Consider the following 20,806-nt stretch of genomic DNA (forward strand, 5'->3'; position numbering starts at 1 on the left):
TAGTCTTGGTGGAGGCAAATCTGCCATTTTAGGTACCTCTGTGTTCTTAAGCAGTCTCTGACATGCTGAACAATCTTTGCGCTGATAATGTCGTATTACTTCCCTACCTCGGAGGATCCAATATTTCCTGTGCATTTCCGCTAGCACTCTCTCAGGTTCTGCATGGAGCAACCTGTTGTTGTAGTCCTTAATGTGAAGGCGACCTCCTAACCTGATGAGTTGACTTTCACAGTCAAGTTCAGGGGCTAGGCTAAGAAGTCGACTGTTGTTATTAAGTTCTTTTCCCACTGTAAGATGTGCCATATCTGAGGGAAAGCTTTCTAATTAGGCTTGCTGAAGGATAGCCAAGTCATCAGCTGATAGGTTGGATCCATTTTTACTGAGATTCAGCAGTGGCTGTCAGTAACTCTTGAAAGGTCAGAAATTTGATTGGATCGGGTATGGGTGAACGACTTGTACTAATCAGACCACAGACATTAGAGTTTTTTAGTTCCTCACTTTCAATAAGAGTTGACTGTGTTGTAACCGGCCACTGATCAGATGAGAAATGAAGGAATACCAGCCCTGTATTATAATGGCTTTGCAGCCCTAGCTCTGCCAGCCTTTTTCATCTTGTGATGTCATCAGCAGGGTTATTGTCTGAATCCACATAGTGCCATTTACAGTGGCTAGTAAGATCCTGAATCTCTGCTACACGTGTAAAGACGAAAACTTTAAATCGACAGGATTCGGATTGAAGCCGGGTCAGAACTGTGGTGGAATCGGACCAGAGAAAAACTTGGCCAATGGACAGATTTACTACATTCTGCAGGATTTTGGCCAACTGGGCACTGGTATGGGCTGCACACAGATCTAGACGAGGTATTGACAGATGTTTCTTTGGAGTTACTCTTGATCTAGCTACTATGAATGTGATCTCTACTTCTCCAAGCTGGTCTTCTGTCCGAAGATATGCAACAGACACATAAGCTTACTCGGATCTGGCTGACTTGAAACAACATCTTTGGTGAGCTGCAATAGCATCTGGGTAGTACTATCTTTTGTAGGTCAATGAGCTCACCGGACCATACTTTCCAAGCATTCAATAAATCATCAGGTAACTTGGGATCATCCCAATCTCTCTTCTTGTCACATAGTCACTGAACTATTAACTTTGCATGAGTGGTGTATGGGATGATGTAGACATGGGGATCATATTGACTGGCAAGAACCTTATAGATATTGCGCATGGTAACTTCACAGCACTCTACAGTACGGAGCATATGGGACAAATTAACAGTCTGGCAGTTCCACTGAAGTCCAAGCACTGATTCATGGTTGATGATATTACCCATGGCTATCTATTGCTCAGCACTATCAGAAATGGATGCCTCTGGTAAATGGCTGATCACTGAAGGTGTGTTACGAGCCCATTGCCTGAGTTCAAATCCTCCGGCTAAGATTGTCTGCAACTTATCTACCAAGAGCCTTGCTTCATCTGCAGAGGGCAGACTTTGCTGATAACTGTCCACGTAGAATGACTTCAATACCTCTTCACCAGTCTGACTGTTTTCCTGGATATGCTTCTGCAAGGAAAATACAGCACAACATGGGCTACTAGCAGTCCCAAAGGGGAGAACTTGCCATTCATAGACCTTGGGCTGCTTTACTCACTGTTGATCTCTCCATAGAAAACAGAGAAGGGTTCAATCTTCAGGAAGGAGTCTAATTTGGTGAAACATTCCCTTAATGTCACTACCAATAGCATATTCTCGGAATCTTAGCAGCACAGCCAGTAACGAGGGAGTCAGTGTTGGTCCTGAAGTAACAGTTCATTGATGTTGTTCCCTTTAAACTGGAATGAACAGTTGAAAACCACCCTATGTTTCCCATTATGTTCAACCATATGGTGTGGAATATACCAACTCATTGGAGTGTACTCTGCTCCGGACTACAGTTCAACAATGTAGCCTGCCTGCTCCAATCGGTTGATCAGAGGAATTACTGAGGCAACGCTCTATGCTTCTTAGCTGAAGCATTACTGCTGTTTTAGGTCCACAAAGAGGGGGTGAAAGGTTGAAGGAAACAGCCACCCCATGCAGAACCTTTAACTCTTGTCTGACTGTGCATTGGGGCAGGTCCTCTGGCTTACCTTTCATTCTCAGCTGCTTAGCAGCATTGCACAGCAAGATGGTCCTCTTGGAGCCATCATCAAGAATGGCATAAGCGTTCATGGATTGATCTCCATTTCTTGGAATAAATTTGCATATTTTCAAAAGTACCTTTCAACTTCCTATGGGGCTCCTCAATGAAGAGCACCTCAGTAGGGCTAGAAGATGAATTCTCCCTTAGCACTGCTTTCTCCCGGTTTCATTCATTGACATCATGAAGTACAAATAAGTTCGTCTGCCTAATCTCTTTTTTCCTCCTTTAGCTGCTGAACCATGATAATCAGGTCTTTGTCGAGTTTCCTTAAATTAGCATTTTTTTCAAGCAGGGCTTCCATATGCTGGTCCCATCTATCAGTTATATACCACTGTTGTGCACTGCGATAATCACTATGATATGCTGCTGCCTGTGGGGTGTCCCTCCTTACATCTTCTTCGGCTGACACAGCACAAGGGGATTTATGGGAATAACAGGGTGGTGATAAGGGTCTAGGTAGGTTATAACCAGTCAAATCATAATCCTGTAAGTGTGCTGAAAGAGAAGCTTTCCTCCTGGGACACACATCAGGAACATCATTTGATGGCTGCATCTCCACAACTGTAGAAAACTCTTGTTTCCAGCTCGCAGGACCATGTAAAATTGGTTAAACTTCAAACAACAGGGGATGCTGATGGGGAACTAGTTCACAACAGATGTCCGATCAGAGACATGAAGAAACAGCTTGACATTTTTTGACCCTTTATTTTCACCACAATAAATTCTACAGTGTAATTCTGGAGCTTTGTGCACATAGGTTTATATTTGTGTGGTCTAAAAGGGGAATATAAATAGAAATGAACAATAATGAAATAACACAAGTTAAGAATAAACTAAATTAATACACATGGTGCATATGGCATGAGCACTTCCAAAAGCAATAAACAGCATTCACAGATAAATGCACAAACACAATCCAAATGCACTACTAATTTCCTTCTATAACGTATACTTTAACAAACAAATATAAATTCAGAATACCCATACATCAGTTGATCATCAATATATTGGATACTAATATAAAAAAAAAAAAAACATGCATAGAATGTCTATACTGGTATAGCTCATTTCTAAACCAGCATCTGAAATAAACTTATATTCCAGATTTGTATATAAATCCACTTTCTTGGTTTATAAGCACGCACACCAACACCATAATGTGAATAAAAGAACAAATAGTCCGATACTGAGCCATACTGTGCAAACACTGAATGCCACCTGCTGGAGTCGAGCGTCTTTTACTATCCAGCTCTAACAGCGTGCTGAAACATTGGCTGACTGTCAGTACAAGTCTCTTGTCAGTAGGCTATCAGCAAATTTATTATTAGCCTTTTTAATACTTAGGCTACATCACAATATCTCGCCAGTGTGCATTACATGGATACACATTTAGTTTGATTTGAAATACAATATTTATATGGTAACAACCACGCTTTCTTCCATTGAATGTCGTCAATAAAAGACATCCAAAAAATGTTCCTCTTGGGACAATGGCTAACCGCGAATGGGATAATTGGCGGATACATTTGTTACAGGCTGTAGGCTACTTAAAAAATAACGTTCCTCCCAAGAATAACTGAGGTAGTTGTTTATGACCAACACCATAGGTTAGAGACGATTTCATAAAAAAGCTATGCTCTCTGGTATCGCCTTTACAACAGATTGATAATCTTTAAATGGCAAAATATATTGATAGATATTCATAATTTCCTCATATACCAAAATTTGCAATAAAAAAGGACTGCAACAAAAATATTGTTTTTTTATTAAGTCATTTAAAAAAAAAAATTGAGCTGTTTTTAATCTTAATGTCCATATTATCCCACATAGCCTAATCGTTTTGTAGGGATACAATTAGTGGAAAGTGTTCTTGTAGTCACATCCACTAGAGGGCTTCTGGTGTGAGGTCATTTTTTCTGGTATTGTTTCCAGGTCATCATTTCATCGCCATTTTGCTGATGAGAATCAGAAAACTGAAGAGGTAAGAGAGCACAACGTGTCTGCAAATCTGTATCATACCGCTCTAAAGTTATGTGCTTCTCTTTGCCATCAGTTGTGACGATCGGTGAATCAGTTGATTTAATGCATTTTGACCGTGCCGCTGGAACAAAGTTGCTTTTAATGGTTGATGTTGGAGAGGTGCGGCCTAGCGGTTGCATATCTTGTCTTACGGCGACGATTATATTCGTTTTCATTTGTGCCATAAAAATGTTTGGTGAAAGCATGTGTATAGAAATACGTAGTTAATTAAACTGCATGCAATTTAAGGATGAAGGCATCCTGAGTGTTGCCAATGTTCATCGGCTGCTAGTGTGTCTCCGTATGTGCATCTGTCAGGTTAGATTTCAGGTGTATTGATCCTCAATGCAGAACAATTTCAGGACAAATGTCCTTAAAGGCTTGAAGGAAGCTGACTTTTAATTATCAAGCTGTGATTTTACACTTTTACACGTTAATTTTTGCGAACATTCTTTGCACATTTGCCCGATTAAGACACAAAAAATCTTTTTATTTATTTATTTTTTTGTTTTTCGGTATCGCACAATTTGTTTATGTGTTTTGTTTTACATGTAGGCTCCAGGCATAGGACATTCAAAGTAAAGATGTGGGACCAGGGAGGACAGCCCTGGCCACAGTGGCCTCTGGGGTCACAACAGCAGTGGATGCAGTCTTTTCAACATCAGCAAGATCCAGGTAAAAACACAGTGTTTTTTTTCTTCTTAAAACTAGTTAATGTGGATTTAACAGTACAGTGGAAGTTATGCATGTCTGTTTATGCAGGTCAAGTGGACTGGGCTGCTTTAGCACAAGCATGGATTGCACAGAAAGAATCCACTGGAGACCAGCCCAATGGCCAGGAAATGCAAAATATGGAGCCTGCACCCCATAATAACCATGGTGCCTTTTCGGGCGAACAGAATTTTGGCAGAGGATGGCAACCAGGTGAGACTACTTACCCTATTTGATTATAATGACCACTTGAAATTGTATCTTGCTGCTTTAAAATTTGAAAGGTGAAGTGTTTCATTTCTGTGCCACAAAACAGAATTGCAGTCTGTTTGAGCAGCCCGACTGGGCCGGACATAACATTGGCCTATGGGGTGGGATTACATGTTTGCTGAGCAATGGGACTTTGGGGGAGTGTTTGAATCTTGTTTGACTACAATAATTTATGCAGTTCTGTTTGTTGCCTCTAGAACTTAGCAGAACTTAAACGCTTCGCCTTTAAAACAAAAGGTTTAGAGCATCTGAAGATTGTACTAAACTGTTGCTTTCTTTTTAATTTTTATCATAATTATGGATTGCTTATAGAGTGGGGGATGCACGGCCAGCCTCCCCCTCCCCCTCCTCCTCAAGAGCAAGCATGGATTCCTCCTGGGCAAGGACCAATGGATGTGGTCCACCCATCAGAGGACAGTAACAGTCAGGATAGTTTGGAATTTCCTGGAGACCCACGCCATGGGGGCTTTCCTCAAAACAGTCATGGCTTTGGAGGCCAGCCTGAACCTTATCCTATTGGCCCAGTAACTGTCAACCAGTTTGATTATCAGGTATGCTTTTGTCGGTCTGGCTCGGAGTTCATCAAAAGTTATTGTCAATCTATTAATGGATTGTTTACTCAAATTAAAAGTGACATAATATACTTACCCTCATGTTGTTTCAAACCCATGACTTCCTCTCTTATGTGGAACACAAAATGAAACATTTTAATTTTGAATTATCTGTATTATATTTCTAATTATTTAAATGACCTTTTTTTCAGTAAAATATTGATATGCTATTAAGTGTGATTAATCTGATTTCATTAATAGCTCTTCATGTAGTTAATTTGATCAGAATGTATCAAATGACAACTAGTTTTAATGAATATCGCCATCCATCTTTTCAATATAATCACAGTTGTTACTGACTCGCTTCAAATAAATGTTCTGAGTTCAATAGAAGTTGAACTCGATAAACAGCATTTGTGGCATAGAGTTGATTACTGGTACTACAAAACATAATATTGTCTCATCCCTGGTGTATTTAAAAAAAAAAATAATATGTGGTGAAAGCCACTTACACCCTGTCTACACCGGACGCTGGTGGCGCATCATGGCAAAAGCAATAGAACCCTATCATAATCAATGATGCTGGCTACACTGGAAGCATCTGATGTACCCTCAGTAAACTGATGTCCCGTTCCTTTTTGTGCTGCATGCAATGGCTCTACTACTGCCTACAACACAAATTAACTGTTTAGAACATTTGCTTTGACGCATCTAGTTTAAACCGCCTTACGCTATTGCGCTGTGTCAACGGATGCTCCTCGTGTAGTCTATGTGACTTGTGTGTGATATTCCAAGACTTCTAAGGGCATGCGATAGCTTTTGTTGAGGAACTACCTGAAATGTTATGGTATTTTTCAGTTCAAATCTTGACTTTTGTTGTGCATTCATGAATGCTATGAGAGAAGCCCATTCACAATGGCTTGTATGTTCATGTGAGAACTTGCGCTCCAAGTAGGATTTCACTTTGGGCTCCAATATTTTCAGAAATGGCCCCGTTATGGTTGCATAAGAAATAGAAATGCAGTTTTGAAACAACATTAGGGTAAGTAAACTATAACAGAATTTTCATTTTTAGGTGAACAATGCCTTTGGTGCTGCTACCTTCTCAGTTTTAGTCGCTTATAGTCAGGCATTCCTTTATCATTTTATCTTAGCATGGAGCAGTGCCTACAGGGAATGCATATGGACCTCCCTCCTCTGGATTTCACACACCTTACTGGCCCGATGGCCCTCAAAACAGAAGAGACCGTCTCCCTAGCTTCAGACCAGAACGTCCCAGATCTCCCAACCAGTTGGGAATTAAACCAGAGGCACCTTCTCTTGGTGAGTACAAAAGAGAACTAAGACGTTCATCAAACTAGAGAAAGCTGTTGTTGTGGTAGGTTGTTAGAGAAATGTACATCTTAACATTGTCTTGGTCTAGATGCTGTTAAAAGAAGGACCTTGCCTGCATGGATTCGAGAAGGCCTTGAAAAGATGGACCGTGATAAGCAGAGAAAGTTGGAGAGGGAGAGGATGGAGAAAGAGCGAGCTGAAATTGCAAATGATGAATTGGATAGCGAAATAGTAGAGGAGGAAGTTGATGGGCCTCGGTTGCCACGCAAGAGCAAATTTGTAAGCATCTTTTTCTGTACCTTTTTACAGGGAAGACCCTACTGAGGTTACTTTGACAACTGTTGTCTGGTGTTCATTGACGCATACACACAAACATTGTTTGACATGATCATGATTCTCTTCAGTAATTTTAGTTAGCCTGTTTTTTGGTTATTCTAAATCCAGGCCCAGTAGGGCTATCAAAAGGGCTGAGAAACAAAATTCGAATTTTTCACTGAAATATTAACAAAATTCGAATTGTATAAAAATTTTAAAGACATTATTTTATGTAGGAGGTGAATCTCAAATCCAAATTTTTATGTAAATCCAAATGAGGATGGAACAAATTAATATAATTGTAAAAAAAAAAAACGTGCTTTTGCAGCAAGACGCAGACGACTGCAAGGCATAGTCAAGACACTACAGCCAAAGACCTCCACCTCTAGGGGCCTTTCACTCCGACGCGACTGTCTTTTTCTATGCAAGCATGCGCTAGATGGACATCTTTGACTGTTGCGTCATGTCTCGCCTTTGCAGTAACAATGCATTATTTTTTAAGACATTGTCAATTTAAAAGTAAATTTAACCTTTAAAATGTGTCTTGAGACACCCACTGTCTGTTTTATTCATTGCACTCTGCCTGTTTAAGCCCAAGAATATTATCATCCGTGCCTGGCACACATCCAAAAATCGAAATTTGATTTTTTTTTTATCTTAATTTTAATTTGACAGCCTTAAGGCCCAGTCCCCCTTTTTTGCACACCAACACTGAAACATACATAAATTGCTCTCGCCGCTTGGCTCATAACCGTGTGGTTTCTAGTCCAACAGTCTGCTCTTTAATTTAGGACAGTGATGATGAGGATGGTGAAGAAGATGGTGCTGGAGAAGATGGATTATTAGGGAGGAGACAGGAGTTTGGTGGAGGTTCTCCTCCTGTTCAAGAGGATCATAGTGAACCAGAAATGACAGAAGAGGAGAAAGAATTTCAGCTGGTCTGTTCTCACACACACTTGTATTAAGTAGAGCCTGTCCAGTCACTTGTTGTGATGTGCTTCTTATTGTTCTCTTGCTTTCCACAGATGCTGATGACTAAAACCCTTCTCACTGAAGTTCTCCTTGAGGTCACAAATGAGGAAATCCTCCTAGTGGCCAAAGAGACCCATCGCAAAGCAACTAAAGGTCTGCTGCTGTTCACTTCGGTCCATGCAACTGTGCCTTTAATTCTAATTCTAAGGAAAAGCCACAGTTCCACAGAGATGACTTGTTTACATTTTAGACTGATAAATGAAGCCTATTTTGTCTGACTGGCAGAGCAGTGTATTACTTGATTACAAGCAAAAGTGAAATTGTTCATCAGCCATTCTCTGCTAATGCAATAGATGATGAAAACAACCCACAAATGGAGGGTGTAAGGGGTTATATACACATTTAAATGCAATCCTTTTCCTATTTGCTGACAGACGTTTCAAAGGCGTCCCAGTCAAATCAGTTACCAGATTTACTTCCTGTAAATCAAAAGTACTCTCACTTCTGTGTGCCAGACGACGACTCATTTTGAAAGTGACACTGCATTAGTACAGATTGGTTCTCTCCACCTCCACTGTTTGCATTGTGTGTGAAGGACTTTGTGTGATAACCCTCTTCTTCTCTCCATCTTTTTTTTTTTTTTTTTTTTTTTTTTTTTGTTATTTTTTTTTGTGTGTGTGCCAAAGGCAGCTCTTATGAATAGTGCATATGTGTACCCTCATCTCTAGAGACTCTTGCCTATGCGAAAGTGGTGGCTGTATGTGTTTTAACATGTTGTTCCTGTTGTTGATGTGAATCAAAGCTCCTGCAAAACAGCTGGCACAGTCAAGTGCACTGGCTTCTCTGACCGGCCTCGGTAAGTGTCTATACATTTTAGACCGACGGGGGTTAGGGGAATAAAAGAGAGATTGTGGGGTGGGGGACAATTTCAGAGCTTAGCTCTTTATTTTTCCTCATGTCTCAGCTATTTAGTGAGCTTTTGCAAGCTCCAGAGTTTAAGCAGAAGATCTTCTCAAAGTGGTTGGCTTCCAGCCCCACTGTCTTGGAATTAATGACAAGATTATTAAAAGCATGCTTTACATAAGGTGGGCTATAGTGACGTATGTAGTGGGTGAGGAAGGAAGAGCAGTGGGGGGTGAACTGATAGTCTGCGACTATGAGTGCCTTGCTCCTGCTGTCCGTTATAAGAGGGGGGCTTTGTTACCACAGGCGGGCTGGGAGATTACGGCTCAGACGAGAGTGAGGATGAGGAGCGGAGTGCGAAGGGGTCGGACTCATCAGACACAGACGATGAGGAGCTCCTGCACCGAATTCGGCAGAAGCAGGACGCCTTCCGTCGCAAAGACAGGGAGCTGCAGCATCTACAGGAGAGGCTGGCACTGGAGGGACAGGCTGTGAAAGGTAAGTTGATCCAGAGTATATAAGCTGGAAGGTTAACTTTGAATAAATATTCAAAATATTATTTGGAGTTATGTCCATTTTTGTCAAATGCAGTGCTGCACAGCAGAGCATCACAGTATTCATGGAAAGTATTAATAAAAAAACCTTTTATATAGTTCAACAGCACTCTTGCTTTTGAGATATTGCTTAAAATATAATTATTGATATATATTATTTATTATTACTACATTCAATATTACGTTTTACTATACAGCAGTAGTATATTCCTGTCGCAATTTCTTCAATTTTACAAATGTATTTAAATGTAACTTATTTTAGCGTAAAACTGAATGAAGCACTTGGAGTTTGTATGATTTTGAGAACCGCTTCACACCTCCGGATAAGCAGTTCCGCTATTTGGCTTAAATATGATTATTCAACCGCAAAAGCTGCCATTTATTAATATATAGTCTGCATGTACTGCACATGGAAATCAAAGGGCCCTAATATATATAGTCTAAGTCTAACATTGGTTGAAGGCTGGATGTAATGAAAACATTATTGTAAAATGTGTGTCCAATAACTTGCAACAATGGTTTTGTGTTTGTGTATCCAACAGAAGATGTGACATCAGACAGAGTGAGCAGAGAAAGGGCAAGTTATGAGGAGGAACAGTCAGATTCCAAACACAAACAGGAAGTTAGGGAAAAGGAAGCGGAGCCTACAGTAGAGCGACGCAGGTCACGTAGTGAGCCAGAGGTCAGTGAGGTCAAGCGGGCAGCTCCGAGCAAAGAGCATACAGGGCGTAACGGAAGTGCCAGCCCCTCACCAAGTGAGCGACGTAGTCAAAGCTCGAGTTCCAGCTCTTCCAGCAGCCGGTCCACTTCATCCTCATCTTCCTCAGCCTCCTCTCGCAGCTCCTCCCGCTCTTCCTCACCTCGAAGGAAGAGGCTACGCAGCCGCTCTGCCTCCCATGGGACTCGTAGGCGCAGCCGAAGTCGCAGCTCTCGCAGACGTCATTCGGAGCGCGACAAGGGCAAAGACAGAAGGCGGAGCAGCCGTGACCGCAGTGCAGATCGTTCCTCTCGTCACAGGAAGCGTAGCTCCTCACGGCAGCGCAGATCCAGCAGGGGCCACAGGAGCAGGTCCAAGGATCGGCCCAAAGCTAGCCGCAGTTGCAGCAGAGAGAGGCGCCGCAGCAGGGAACGCAGGCGCAGCCGGAGTCGCAGTACGAGCCGCAACAGGCGGAAACAAAAAGCCCCCAGCAAGGACAGAAACAGGAGGAAAGAGAGGAGCCGGAGCCACGAAAAGGATAAGAAGAAGAAAGAGAGAGAATTAGATAAAAAGAAAGACAAACAGAAGGGCAAGGAGAAAGAGGGGGAGGTAAGAGAGGAGGACAGTGGCAAATCAAAGAGAAGAAAGGAGAGTGCGAACACAGATTCTCATTTCTCACGGCAAGACAGCAAATCTAGCAAGAAAGGCTCTGCCAAATCTAGCAAGAAATACTCGGACTCCGATTCCAGCAGGAGTAGGTCCCCTTCCCCTGAGGTTAGCAAAGAAAAAAAGTCTAAAAAATCTAAACGTAGTCGATCAAGGTCAACAGAAAGATCACACAAGTCTGGTAAGAAGGCAAGCCGCAAACACAAGTCTAAGTCGCGATCAAGGTAGTATTCATTTTTTTCTACTTTTTGTTTTACTGTTGAAATGTTTGAATTGATTGTCTGTATACTTCGATTTTGTTACAGCTATTGTGTACTGCAATATCGAAACTAGGTCAAAGTTAATTTTAAACTTAAAATTCTTAGTTCCAAGGTCATGGTCACAATGGCTCATGGTCACAATGATATGTATAATAACTGAATTGTACACAAACAGGTGGTTTTTAATTCCTAAGCCCCCCTCGTTCAATGTTTATCCGATAGCTGTTTTAAGGTGTTTGTGTATGAAGTTCTAGATGTGCTAGTGATTGCACTAATATTCTGTCCCATGTTTCTATTCCAGGTCCACATCTCCGAGTCGCCGCAAGCGCTGAGGGGCATTCAGCCTCTGATTTGTGCACTTCTTTTAAAATTCCATGAGTTAACAAGCTTGTCTCATTATCGAGGCAACGTTGTAGGTGAACTCTCGACTTCACACCCCCATTTTGTAAATACATGGTATTTTTAAATGTTGTCTTCAAAACAGGAGATTTGGAATTAGTTTTTGCCTTGTATTATGCAAAACTAAGCATTCAAGTAGTCAATAGAATCTTGAAACTGTAACATTTTAAAGCCCAACACATGAGGAAATAAAATCTCGTTTAATGTAAATTGTCCAATAAAACAATGATTCTTTCTCTCTGACATGGTCTTTCATTTTGTTTCTGAAATATTCATATTGCCGTGTTTTGTATTTTTCATGGTCGCACTATTAAAGATTTTCAGGTCGAGGATAGCCTACATTTAAGAAACAATGTAGCGTTTCTTAAGTGTAGCGTTGAGTGCAGTTCCTCAGTGATGATATTTTAAGATTCTTAAAGGAATATTCAGGGTTAAAGTTAATATATAGACAGCATTTTTAGCATAATGTTAATAAGCACAAAAATGTATTTAGACATGCCCCTCCTTTTCTTTAAATAAAGCAAAACTGGGTTTAAAAAAAAAAAACGTTTCCAGTTAGGCACTTACAATGGAAGTGAATGGGGCCAATCTGTAAACGATAAAATACCCACTGTTTTAAAAGTATGGCCACAAGATTTAAACAATGGGTGTTTGCATGATTTTAGAGTGATAAAATTGCTTACTTTTTCTATGTGATTTAATTTCCGTTTTACAACTTTGATGCTGTAACAGCGTTACATCTAATACAACATAAAAAATGACAATTTAAACTACTGCTCATATAATGAGTTTTAACAGAAGAATTAATGTGCGTGCTTATATAAAATTTATAAGCTTCACATGTCTGCCTTTAAACCCCCTAAAACTTGGCCCCATTCACTTCAATTGTAAGTGCCTCACTGAAACTTAAAAAAAAAAAAAAAAATGTAAAGGAGGGACGAGTCTAAATTAATTTGTGTGGTAATCAACATTGACAAATTCTGTCGATCGAGCTTAACTTGTGTTCAACCAGGAATATTACTTTAAAAGTTAAAAATGTTTTATTGTGAAAAGCATAATGTTAATAAGAATGAAGGCTGTCAAATAGTTTTAAAAGATAAAAACTTTAAAGTTTGTATAAATAAGTTGTAGTGTTAAAATACTGATGTAACAATACGGTCACTTCTGTTCTTACATAAATAATGCCTGTTCTGCCCAAACATAGACACTTTTGATGCATTTTCTTTTTTTCCTGGAAAGGAAACCCTCCCCAGTAGGTGGTTATATATGCAAAGAATGTGAATTGCCAAAAACAAAAGAAGAATGTGAAAGTGGAGATTTAAAGGAGAAAAAAAAATTGATCTATTTCTTACCCACACAATCATATCATTTCTGAAGATATGGATTTAACCACTGGAGTCCTGTGGTTTACTTTTATTTGATCTTTGTTATTTTTGGAGCTTCAAATGTCTGGTCACCATTCATTTGTATTGTAAGGACTAACAGAGCTGAGATATTCTTGTAAATGTCTTTGTGTGAAGAAAGTCATGCTCATCTGGAATGGCATGAGGGTAAATTGTGAGAAAATTTTCATTTTGGGGTGAACTATCCCTTTAAACAAACGTTACACTGGGGTCTAAGAGGGTTAACACGTTTGTTTCAAAATGTTAGGAACGTGTCTATAATAAATGAAACTACAGTCGTCACGATAACACCTGCATCTATATAGTTGTTAGAATGTTTTATTGTGGGACCAATAAAGAGTTGTTTGATAAATAAAAGTTTGTCAAACTGGTGTTTAGGACAGGAACGCTTGACTCCGTTATATGTTTCTGCTCGGCCAAACTTCTCCGAACACCCCACGGTCACGTTCGATCTAAAGACGTAAGACAAATTATAATTTAACGTACATACGACACAGTGTCATGCAGTCATGTACTGTCAGACAATTTGGCGACAAGCCTTTGGGTTGTTGAAAGAATCCACGTTTAGATTCACGTTAATCCGAAGCGTGTCCTCCAATGCAAAATCCTTGCGGTCGCTGAGCAGCTGGACGTTGTGTGTGCATCACCGGCGGAGAAATCGGCTGCCAAATGGGTGAGACTCATTTCATAGATTTAACAAGCATGACAGACGCTTTTCATAATAGGCCACTGTGTCCGTTTGCTCAACCCCTTGGGTTTTGTTTACATGCGAAATATCGACTTTCAATTAGTTAAAGATCCTAAAACATTTTTTTTTTCTTCAGATATCCCCATCTAAATGTCCGCACAGTGACTCACACTACTCTTGACCCCGCTGAGGTGCGGAAGTTTCAGGCCATGGCGAGCAAGTGGTGGGATTTGCAGGGAGAGTTTGCTGCTCTGCACTCCATGAATGACCTGAGAGTGCCCTTTATACGGTGTGTATGTCCCTGGGAACTACATCTTCCTTCTATTTTACATCTATTTTACTAACAAAAAACGTATAATGGGTTTTAGACAAGTAGCTTGGTATTCTTGGAGTACAATGTCTTGGAGTACAACATAGCACATGAACATAGTAATTAATCACACAAAAGTACCATGGTATTTTGCAATTCTAGTACTTTTTTTTTTATAAGAGTGCTTATTAAAATGGGGAACTCTGTCATGATTAATTAAAAAAATCTCATTTGAACAGTTTTTATTACGGTAATCCTGTTGTTTAGAGTCAGGCTGCGATAACAATAGTTCCAGCATCTATTTTAGTGGCATGGGGAAACTACATAAGCAATGTAGAGTTGATAGCAATTACGGTGAAAGGGTGTAAACAAAGGTTAGAGATTAAATGCAACATTCATATATTTGTGGCTTATCTCTTGGCCTCTGTTTCTTTAAGAGACAGGATGGATATTGTGATTGGCATTGTGTTTTCCCCTCGCCTCCTGGAATCATGCAGCGCACAATTTCTTCCCCTTCTCTGAGCACGGCATGAGTTGTATTGGTGATGCCCTCGGCAGAGTGTGCAACAGCGTGCAGCATATATGCAGCGTGCATGGCAATGGCATTGCCCAGAGGGCATGTTTAAATGAGAAACCTCACTACTGTTCCTGGTTATTATATCTTACTTGAGGAATGTGTGTTTTCTAGAGATGAGGCAGGAGGAGAAAAAGGTGGAACGGAGTTCCTTCCAAGATACTGGGGGGTGGTTGATGGAGATGGACTGAGTTAACAGAATTGGCAGTGTGCACCTCAGGCTGCCTTGATCTGCAAGGCCTGTCCAAGCATTTGGGGAGAAATGAGAAGATGTTGTCTTTGGGTAACGCAAGACAGACAATGAGAATTTATTATTGCTTAAGGATGTCAGAGGCATTTGTCTAGCCAGAGCGATGCACAGTAAGACATGTTGGTGACTCAGGAAGCACATTGTGGAATTGCAAGCCATGATTAGTATCTGATTTTCTGTTTCATGCTATTCTGATGTACATCATTTTGCCAGACTGAAGGTGACAAGTCCTCTTGTCTAATGCCCTTTCACCTCATTTTGTGACACTGTTTGCAGGGATAATTTGTTGAATGTACACGGCTTGCAGCAGTTGGGCAAACCTCTGACTGGGCTCAGAATACTGGACGTTGGCTGCGGTGGAGGTGTACTGAGCGAGGTAATTATAGTCTTGGCAAATTATGCTGTTAAGATGCTCTAGACAAGGAAACGTATTGTTAGTGTGCCTATAAATATTCTGTTTATTAAAGTACAAAGTTATAGGTTTCCCACTACTAGTTCTAAGTATTCACTTAATTTTTACTATTTCAACGTTTGAGAGGTTTGGCCTTGGTGTGTGATGGAAAAAGCATTCTATGGTGCAAAGCTGGTCTCATGTTTGATAACAGATGATTACTTTCAGTTGTCGATTAATGAAAACTGAAAACCTACCGACGTAACTACATGATTAAAACAGACAGCTTCATGCCCAATGGTTTTCTTCAATGAGATGAACACACTTTCACCCTGACTGTTGTGTCATTGTTGGGATTTTGTGAGCATAATTTCTCTTGAGTGTCCGGCCTTGCAAAAGCTTATGTCAGAAGTTTGCCTTTGGGGCACATCAGCAATAACATGGTCATTCTGATTATTGACTTGTCCCCCTCAATGTATATTGTGGTTACGGCCCTGACTTTAGATAATCATTCACTCACGTTTAACATTCAAGCTGTTGTACCATCTCTATTATCATCAACCACTGAATTATCACTTGTATGCAAATTAAAGGGGTGTACTTTGGTGTGGCACATTCAATTTCATTGGTTTTCAGGCTAGCAACCATTTAAATTTAATGAGCCACACTGAGGTACACCCATCTAATTTGCATAGTCACAAGGTGATAATACAACGAGTGATAATTCAGTGGTATATGATAAGAGACGGGACAACAGCTTGATGGATAAACATGAGTGAATGGTTATCTAAAGGGAAAAACTTGAGGTTAATGGTTATACTTCGGATAATTGATATACATTATTTGATGATTAACAGAGGTAATGGTTATACATTTGGTTAATTGATAATCATTCAATGATTTACCATTATCCATAATTGTATTACCATTAAACATGTTTGTTGCATTTCGTATGCCATAAAAATACACTGTTTAAAAAGTATAGCCACAAGATGTAAACATTTATACCTATTAACATGAATTTAGTGTGATAAAATAAATTTCTGAGCTTATCTGTGTGAAGTTATATCCAGTATTACAACTTCATTGCCATTATGATGTAACGCTGGTTAACCCTGTAATAAGGTAAATGCTGTAACGCTGGGAGTTCTCTCATGTTATCACACTACAATCATGTGAACACATTTCATATTTATATCTTTGTGACTATACTTTTAAAATGGCATGAATTTGAACATTTATGAACTGGCCCTATTTACTTCTATTGTAATTACCTTTTTCATATATAAATTAGGGATGGATTTTTGTGGTAATCAACATAATGCCATAAATTCTATTGACCGAGCTTAACTCGTATTGAACCTGAAAAATTCCTTTTAAGATTTGTATTTTATCCACTAAGAATTTAACTCCTAAAGAAATTTTTGTTACTTTTGAAAATAATAAACATAATAATTAATTAATTAATTATTCAGTGTAATATTTCCCTCTTATTGTCACATTGCTAACCAAAACTTTTGAGCATCCACGCTAATAAGTATCATTATAAACTCCCAAGATATCCTAAATAAAAAATAAACAAAAAATTACTTAAGTTGTTGAGAACAGACGCTGAATAGACTCCGCTGTACATTGCTTGTAATATACTGCAGAACACTGAACAGAAGGAATCAACAGCAAATGCAGGTTTAATTAGATTCTGAGTATCTTTTTTAAAGGTTTAAACCCAGAATAGCACTAACATTTTTCAGCCACTAGGAAGACTGGGAGCAGATGTGCTTGGGATCGACCCAGTGGAGGATAGTGTGCGGACTGCAGAGTTGCACTCCTCCTATGATCCCGATTTGCGGGAAAGGGTTCGCTATCAGGCATTCACACTAGAAGAAGTTGCTGAAGAAGAAGCCGAGGGGTTTCATGCCGTAGTTGCATCCGAGGTGGTGGAACATCTGGCTGACCTGGATGCTTTTGCCAGCTGCTGCCAGCAAGTGCTGAAGGTGTGTCACAACAACCTGTCTCTCATCTCAAACAATCACATTACCGTGAGTGAGTACATGTGTAATCAGTCATTTGTTGTATGTAAGTGTGAGATTCCCAGCCAAAAGAAATGGATAGACCAACTTAATCTCCTGGGTTAGTATGTCAGAAGACAAACATTCTCTGTGAAGAGTTAGTCTAAATCCTTATAATCTTATGCTGTGACATCCATTTAAAATAAGAGGCATTTTCTCACTCCACCAAAAAACATCAGCTAGTTCACCTTTTCATTTAACAAAATTAAAATAAACTTTCTTCCCTTTATCTGGTTTCATCTGTTCTATTTTATATAATCCATTAGTAAGAATTTACTACAATCACTCTAGAACAGTAAAATTAAAGCCATTTACAAGCCTTTTAATAGTACAGACATTTTAATGCACTTTATACACAAGTGTTTCCCCCTATAATCGTGTATATTCACCAGACAGACCTAATTTATTAATAGAAAACTTTTAAATTAAACCTCTGAGCTAATAATAAATAAAGTCTGAGCTTAATTATGTTTTAAAGAGTAGGACGTATCGCCCGCCGATATTAATAAGTCAATTATTGACCAAATTACAACATTTGGCAAATCGGTTTTAAGTATGAAAACGCCTATATGAAAACCGATGGTTCATTCATAAATAATTATCAACATACAACGTTAAAAACTCTGTGAATTCAAATGCACAATCCAAAAATAATGATGGCCACAGAATGTAGAAGGGTGGGCACTCCTAAGAAAGAAAAATTAAATTGAGTTTTTGACAGTTTGACAATGAGAGTCGTGAAAGCAACTAGTCACATGATGAGGTAAAACCATCCAAAACACTTTGAAACCAGCAAACATTGTCTTCTGAGACATTGGTATGTTATCCATTAAGGCTGCAATATTAATCAAGTTAAGTTTAAAATCGTAATATGGTCTTGCACGATTGCTAAATCTTTAAAAATAGACTGCAATCAGAGTTTCAGTCAGCAATCGGTGCCCTCTAGCTGTTTGGATGACATTATCCATTATACCACGATAGAACTTAAAGGGCATTTTGTTCCTTTGGTTAAAACTTTATATTTTCCCGTGATGTAGTTGAGGTTTGAGTGGAATTGCCCAGCGAATGCATAGTTTGAATTTGTGATGTTCTATTATATACAGTACAAACATGTCAAATGTGAATTCTGTTGTTTTGAACTGCAAAAACATAAGTGCAAAAATGTTTTAGAAGTACAAAATAACCTTTTTCCATATCAATCATCATGCTATGATATTTAGTTATCTTTCAATATTTTGTGCTTTTTATCTTTTATTTATCTTTCATTGTGGCTGTCTTTAAAAAATTGGCCTGTCGTGTTTTCAACAGATCCAATCCATGTTCAGTGGAAATTATTTATTGTTAAAACCACTAAAATCTCTTGTACTTTGAACATTTCTAAAACATAATTCCTGAGAAAAACAGTGATCTAATGATAAAATATGCTAAGTGGCAAAATATCTGTATCGGCCAATAGTTTTTGTTAAAATGGTCATCAGCCAATCATTTTCATATCTCTGCATCTCTAATAAAGAGGATAAGAGTTAGAGGTGTCTTTCTTTCAGCCTGGTGGCTCTCTTTTCATCACCACTATTAACAAAACCAACCTGTCCTATGCCCTTGGCATTGTGGCGGCTGAGGAACTGTTAAGAATTGTACCAAGTGGAACTCATGACTGGGAGAAGTTCATCAGCCCAGAGGATCTGGAACGACTGCTGGAGTCATGTGAGTGCCATCTCCCACTTCTACCTCTATCTAACTCTGTTACTGTTTCTATTCCCATTTATTTATCCATCATTTCCCCTTTCTCTCATCTTTTTCACTGTTCTCTTCTGGTGTTTTACTAACAGCTTCAATCTGTAAAAAGTCCCTATCTTTTTGGAAAAAGCCTTGCATACATAAAAGTACTTGACTGCGGAATATCATCTAATGTTTCATTGCTACAACAACATTTGTTACTTGCTTTTACCAACTGCCAATGTCTCTGTGTCCCAGTTGGTTTCTGTGTGGAGGCTATCAGAGGCATGATGTACAATCCTCTCACAGGAGCATGGAGCTGGCAGAAAAGCACGGCCATCAATTATGCGTTGCATGCTATAAAACGCAAAGAAGAGCCCCAGCCTGAGCAGACTTGGGCTGAGAGTGAGAATCTGGATGAGCCAGGTCGAGCCCCAAGTTACAGCTAAGCTGTTGCAAATGTTGGAGCTGCCAACCATTACACTTACTTCAAAAGGCATGTGAAGTTAATATTTAGACACATGTCAGATCTCAGACTTTGCGTAGTGCAGAAATTGTGAACCAGTAAGATAAACCTTTTGGTTGTGATCCTTCATAAAACAAGCTTTATTAAGATGTGAAGTCATGGTTGAAGCACTTCCACTTGATTCAAACCACAGTCTTCATGTCTCTGCCTTTTGTCCAAAAAAATATAAATACATACATATATAAAAATTAACCACAATTTACTTGTGTTACTTGCTGTGTTGATCTTTGGTTGGTTCCATAAATAAAAAAGGCTAATATTATGTGATAAGACACTTGTACATACTGTACAAAAATGTTGATGATTCATTTTGGTATGATTGTTGACTTTTTTAGTTACAATAAAAATGCAGCGTATGTGTGGGAAGTTGCATGACTTTAATGAAATACACATCCATTCAGCTTCACAATACAACTTACCACTGCAACTTTAAAATACAGTTGGACCATGCCAAGTATTGCATAACAGCAAGAAGTCCTCCAGAAAATCTGTCATGCTCAAACCTGATTTTAGAAGGAGATCAGATTACTGTTGTGCTTTCTGCCTTCACCCATTAATTAATTGTCATAGGCGCTGTTTTAAAAATTATTCATGTAAATTATTTTCCTTTGTGGCTATTATTTTCCTTGCATAATGTTTCCACTATAATATGTATTTGCTAAAACTTCCTGTGACTGTTGAATGCTGGGACTATGCCTAAAAATCACACTAGATAATATTAGCTCGACAATTATAAATATTATTAACCACTGTCTCAGGGGAAACCTTTACCATGTTACTGAGGTGAAGGCTTGCTTTCACAACATGCACATGTAAGAGGCCTGTGAGTTGTGGACATTTCTAGAACATGGACCCTACAAGTCAAAAACTCCTATGATGATTGCCATGATATACACCAGAGGTTGGTGTCGTGTAAGTAAAACTCCAGCCTACACTTCAAGTGATTAATTTGCATTTGGCAATACATTTGAAATGAACATTAGTCTACTATTAGCCTCTATTTGATCTTTTTCAAATTTTAGATTATAATCATTTTATATGCT

General features: G+C 39.2%; 2 protein-coding genes across 2 annotated transcripts; both read left to right on the plus strand.

The window, feature by feature from the left end:
* The first annotated feature begins 4,108 nt into the window (after nt 1-4,108).
* On the plus strand, nt 4,109-12,073 carry pnisr (PNN-interacting serine/arginine-rich protein). Its single transcript, XM_052144326.1, has 12 exons — nt 4,109-4,165; nt 4,759-4,878; nt 4,966-5,127; nt 5,497-5,735; nt 6,890-7,058; nt 7,159-7,349; nt 8,177-8,323; nt 8,411-8,510; nt 9,160-9,213; nt 9,567-9,758; nt 10,357-11,401; nt 11,739-12,073. The coding sequence occupies exons 2-12, from the start codon at nt 4,788-4,790 to the stop codon at nt 11,767-11,769; spliced, it is 2,421 nt and encodes an 806-aa protein (XP_052000286.1). The 5' UTR covers nt 4,109-4,165; nt 4,759-4,787; the 3' UTR covers nt 11,770-12,073.
* Nucleotides 12,074-13,642: 1,569 nt separating this feature from the next.
* On the plus strand, nt 13,643-20,123 carry coq3 (coenzyme Q3 methyltransferase). Its single transcript, XM_052144293.1, has 6 exons — nt 13,643-13,912; nt 14,064-14,216; nt 15,338-15,437; nt 17,204-17,446; nt 19,066-19,225; nt 19,496-20,123. The coding sequence occupies exons 1-6, from the start codon at nt 13,749-13,751 to the stop codon at nt 19,684-19,686; spliced, it is 1,011 nt and encodes a 336-aa protein (XP_052000253.1). The 5' UTR covers nt 13,643-13,748; the 3' UTR covers nt 19,687-20,123.
* Nucleotides 20,124-20,806: the final 683 nt, after the last annotated feature.

This window comes from Xyrauchen texanus, chromosome 15 (genome assembly GCF_025860055.1).
Source record: "Xyrauchen texanus isolate HMW12.3.18 chromosome 15, RBS_HiC_50CHRs, whole genome shotgun sequence".
Lineage (NCBI taxonomy): Eukaryota > Metazoa > Chordata > Actinopteri > Cypriniformes > Catostomidae > Xyrauchen > Xyrauchen texanus.

Coding starts and splice junctions, on each gene's coding strand:
- pnisr (XM_052144326.1), top strand. CDS start 4,788: ATGTGGGACCAGGGAGGACAGCCCTGGCCACAGTGGCCTCTGGGGTCA. Junction 9,759..10,356: donor GGAGGGACAGGCTGTGAAAG/GTAAGTTGATCC, acceptor TGTATCCAACAG/AAGATGTGACATCAGACAGA. Junction 11,402..11,738: donor AAGTCTAAGTCGCGATCAAG/GTAGTATTCATT, acceptor TTTCTATTCCAG/GTCCACATCTCCGAGTCGCC.
- coq3 (XM_052144293.1), top strand. CDS start 13,749: ATGTACTGTCAGACAATTTGGCGACAAGCCTTTGGGTTGTTGAAAGAA. Junction 13,913..14,063: donor AGAAATCGGCTGCCAAATGG/GTGAGACTCATT, acceptor TTTTTTCTTCAG/ATATCCCCATCTAAATGTCC. Junction 19,226..19,495: donor GGAACGACTGCTGGAGTCAT/GTGAGTGCCATC, acceptor TCTGTGTCCCAG/TTGGTTTCTGTGTGGAGGCT.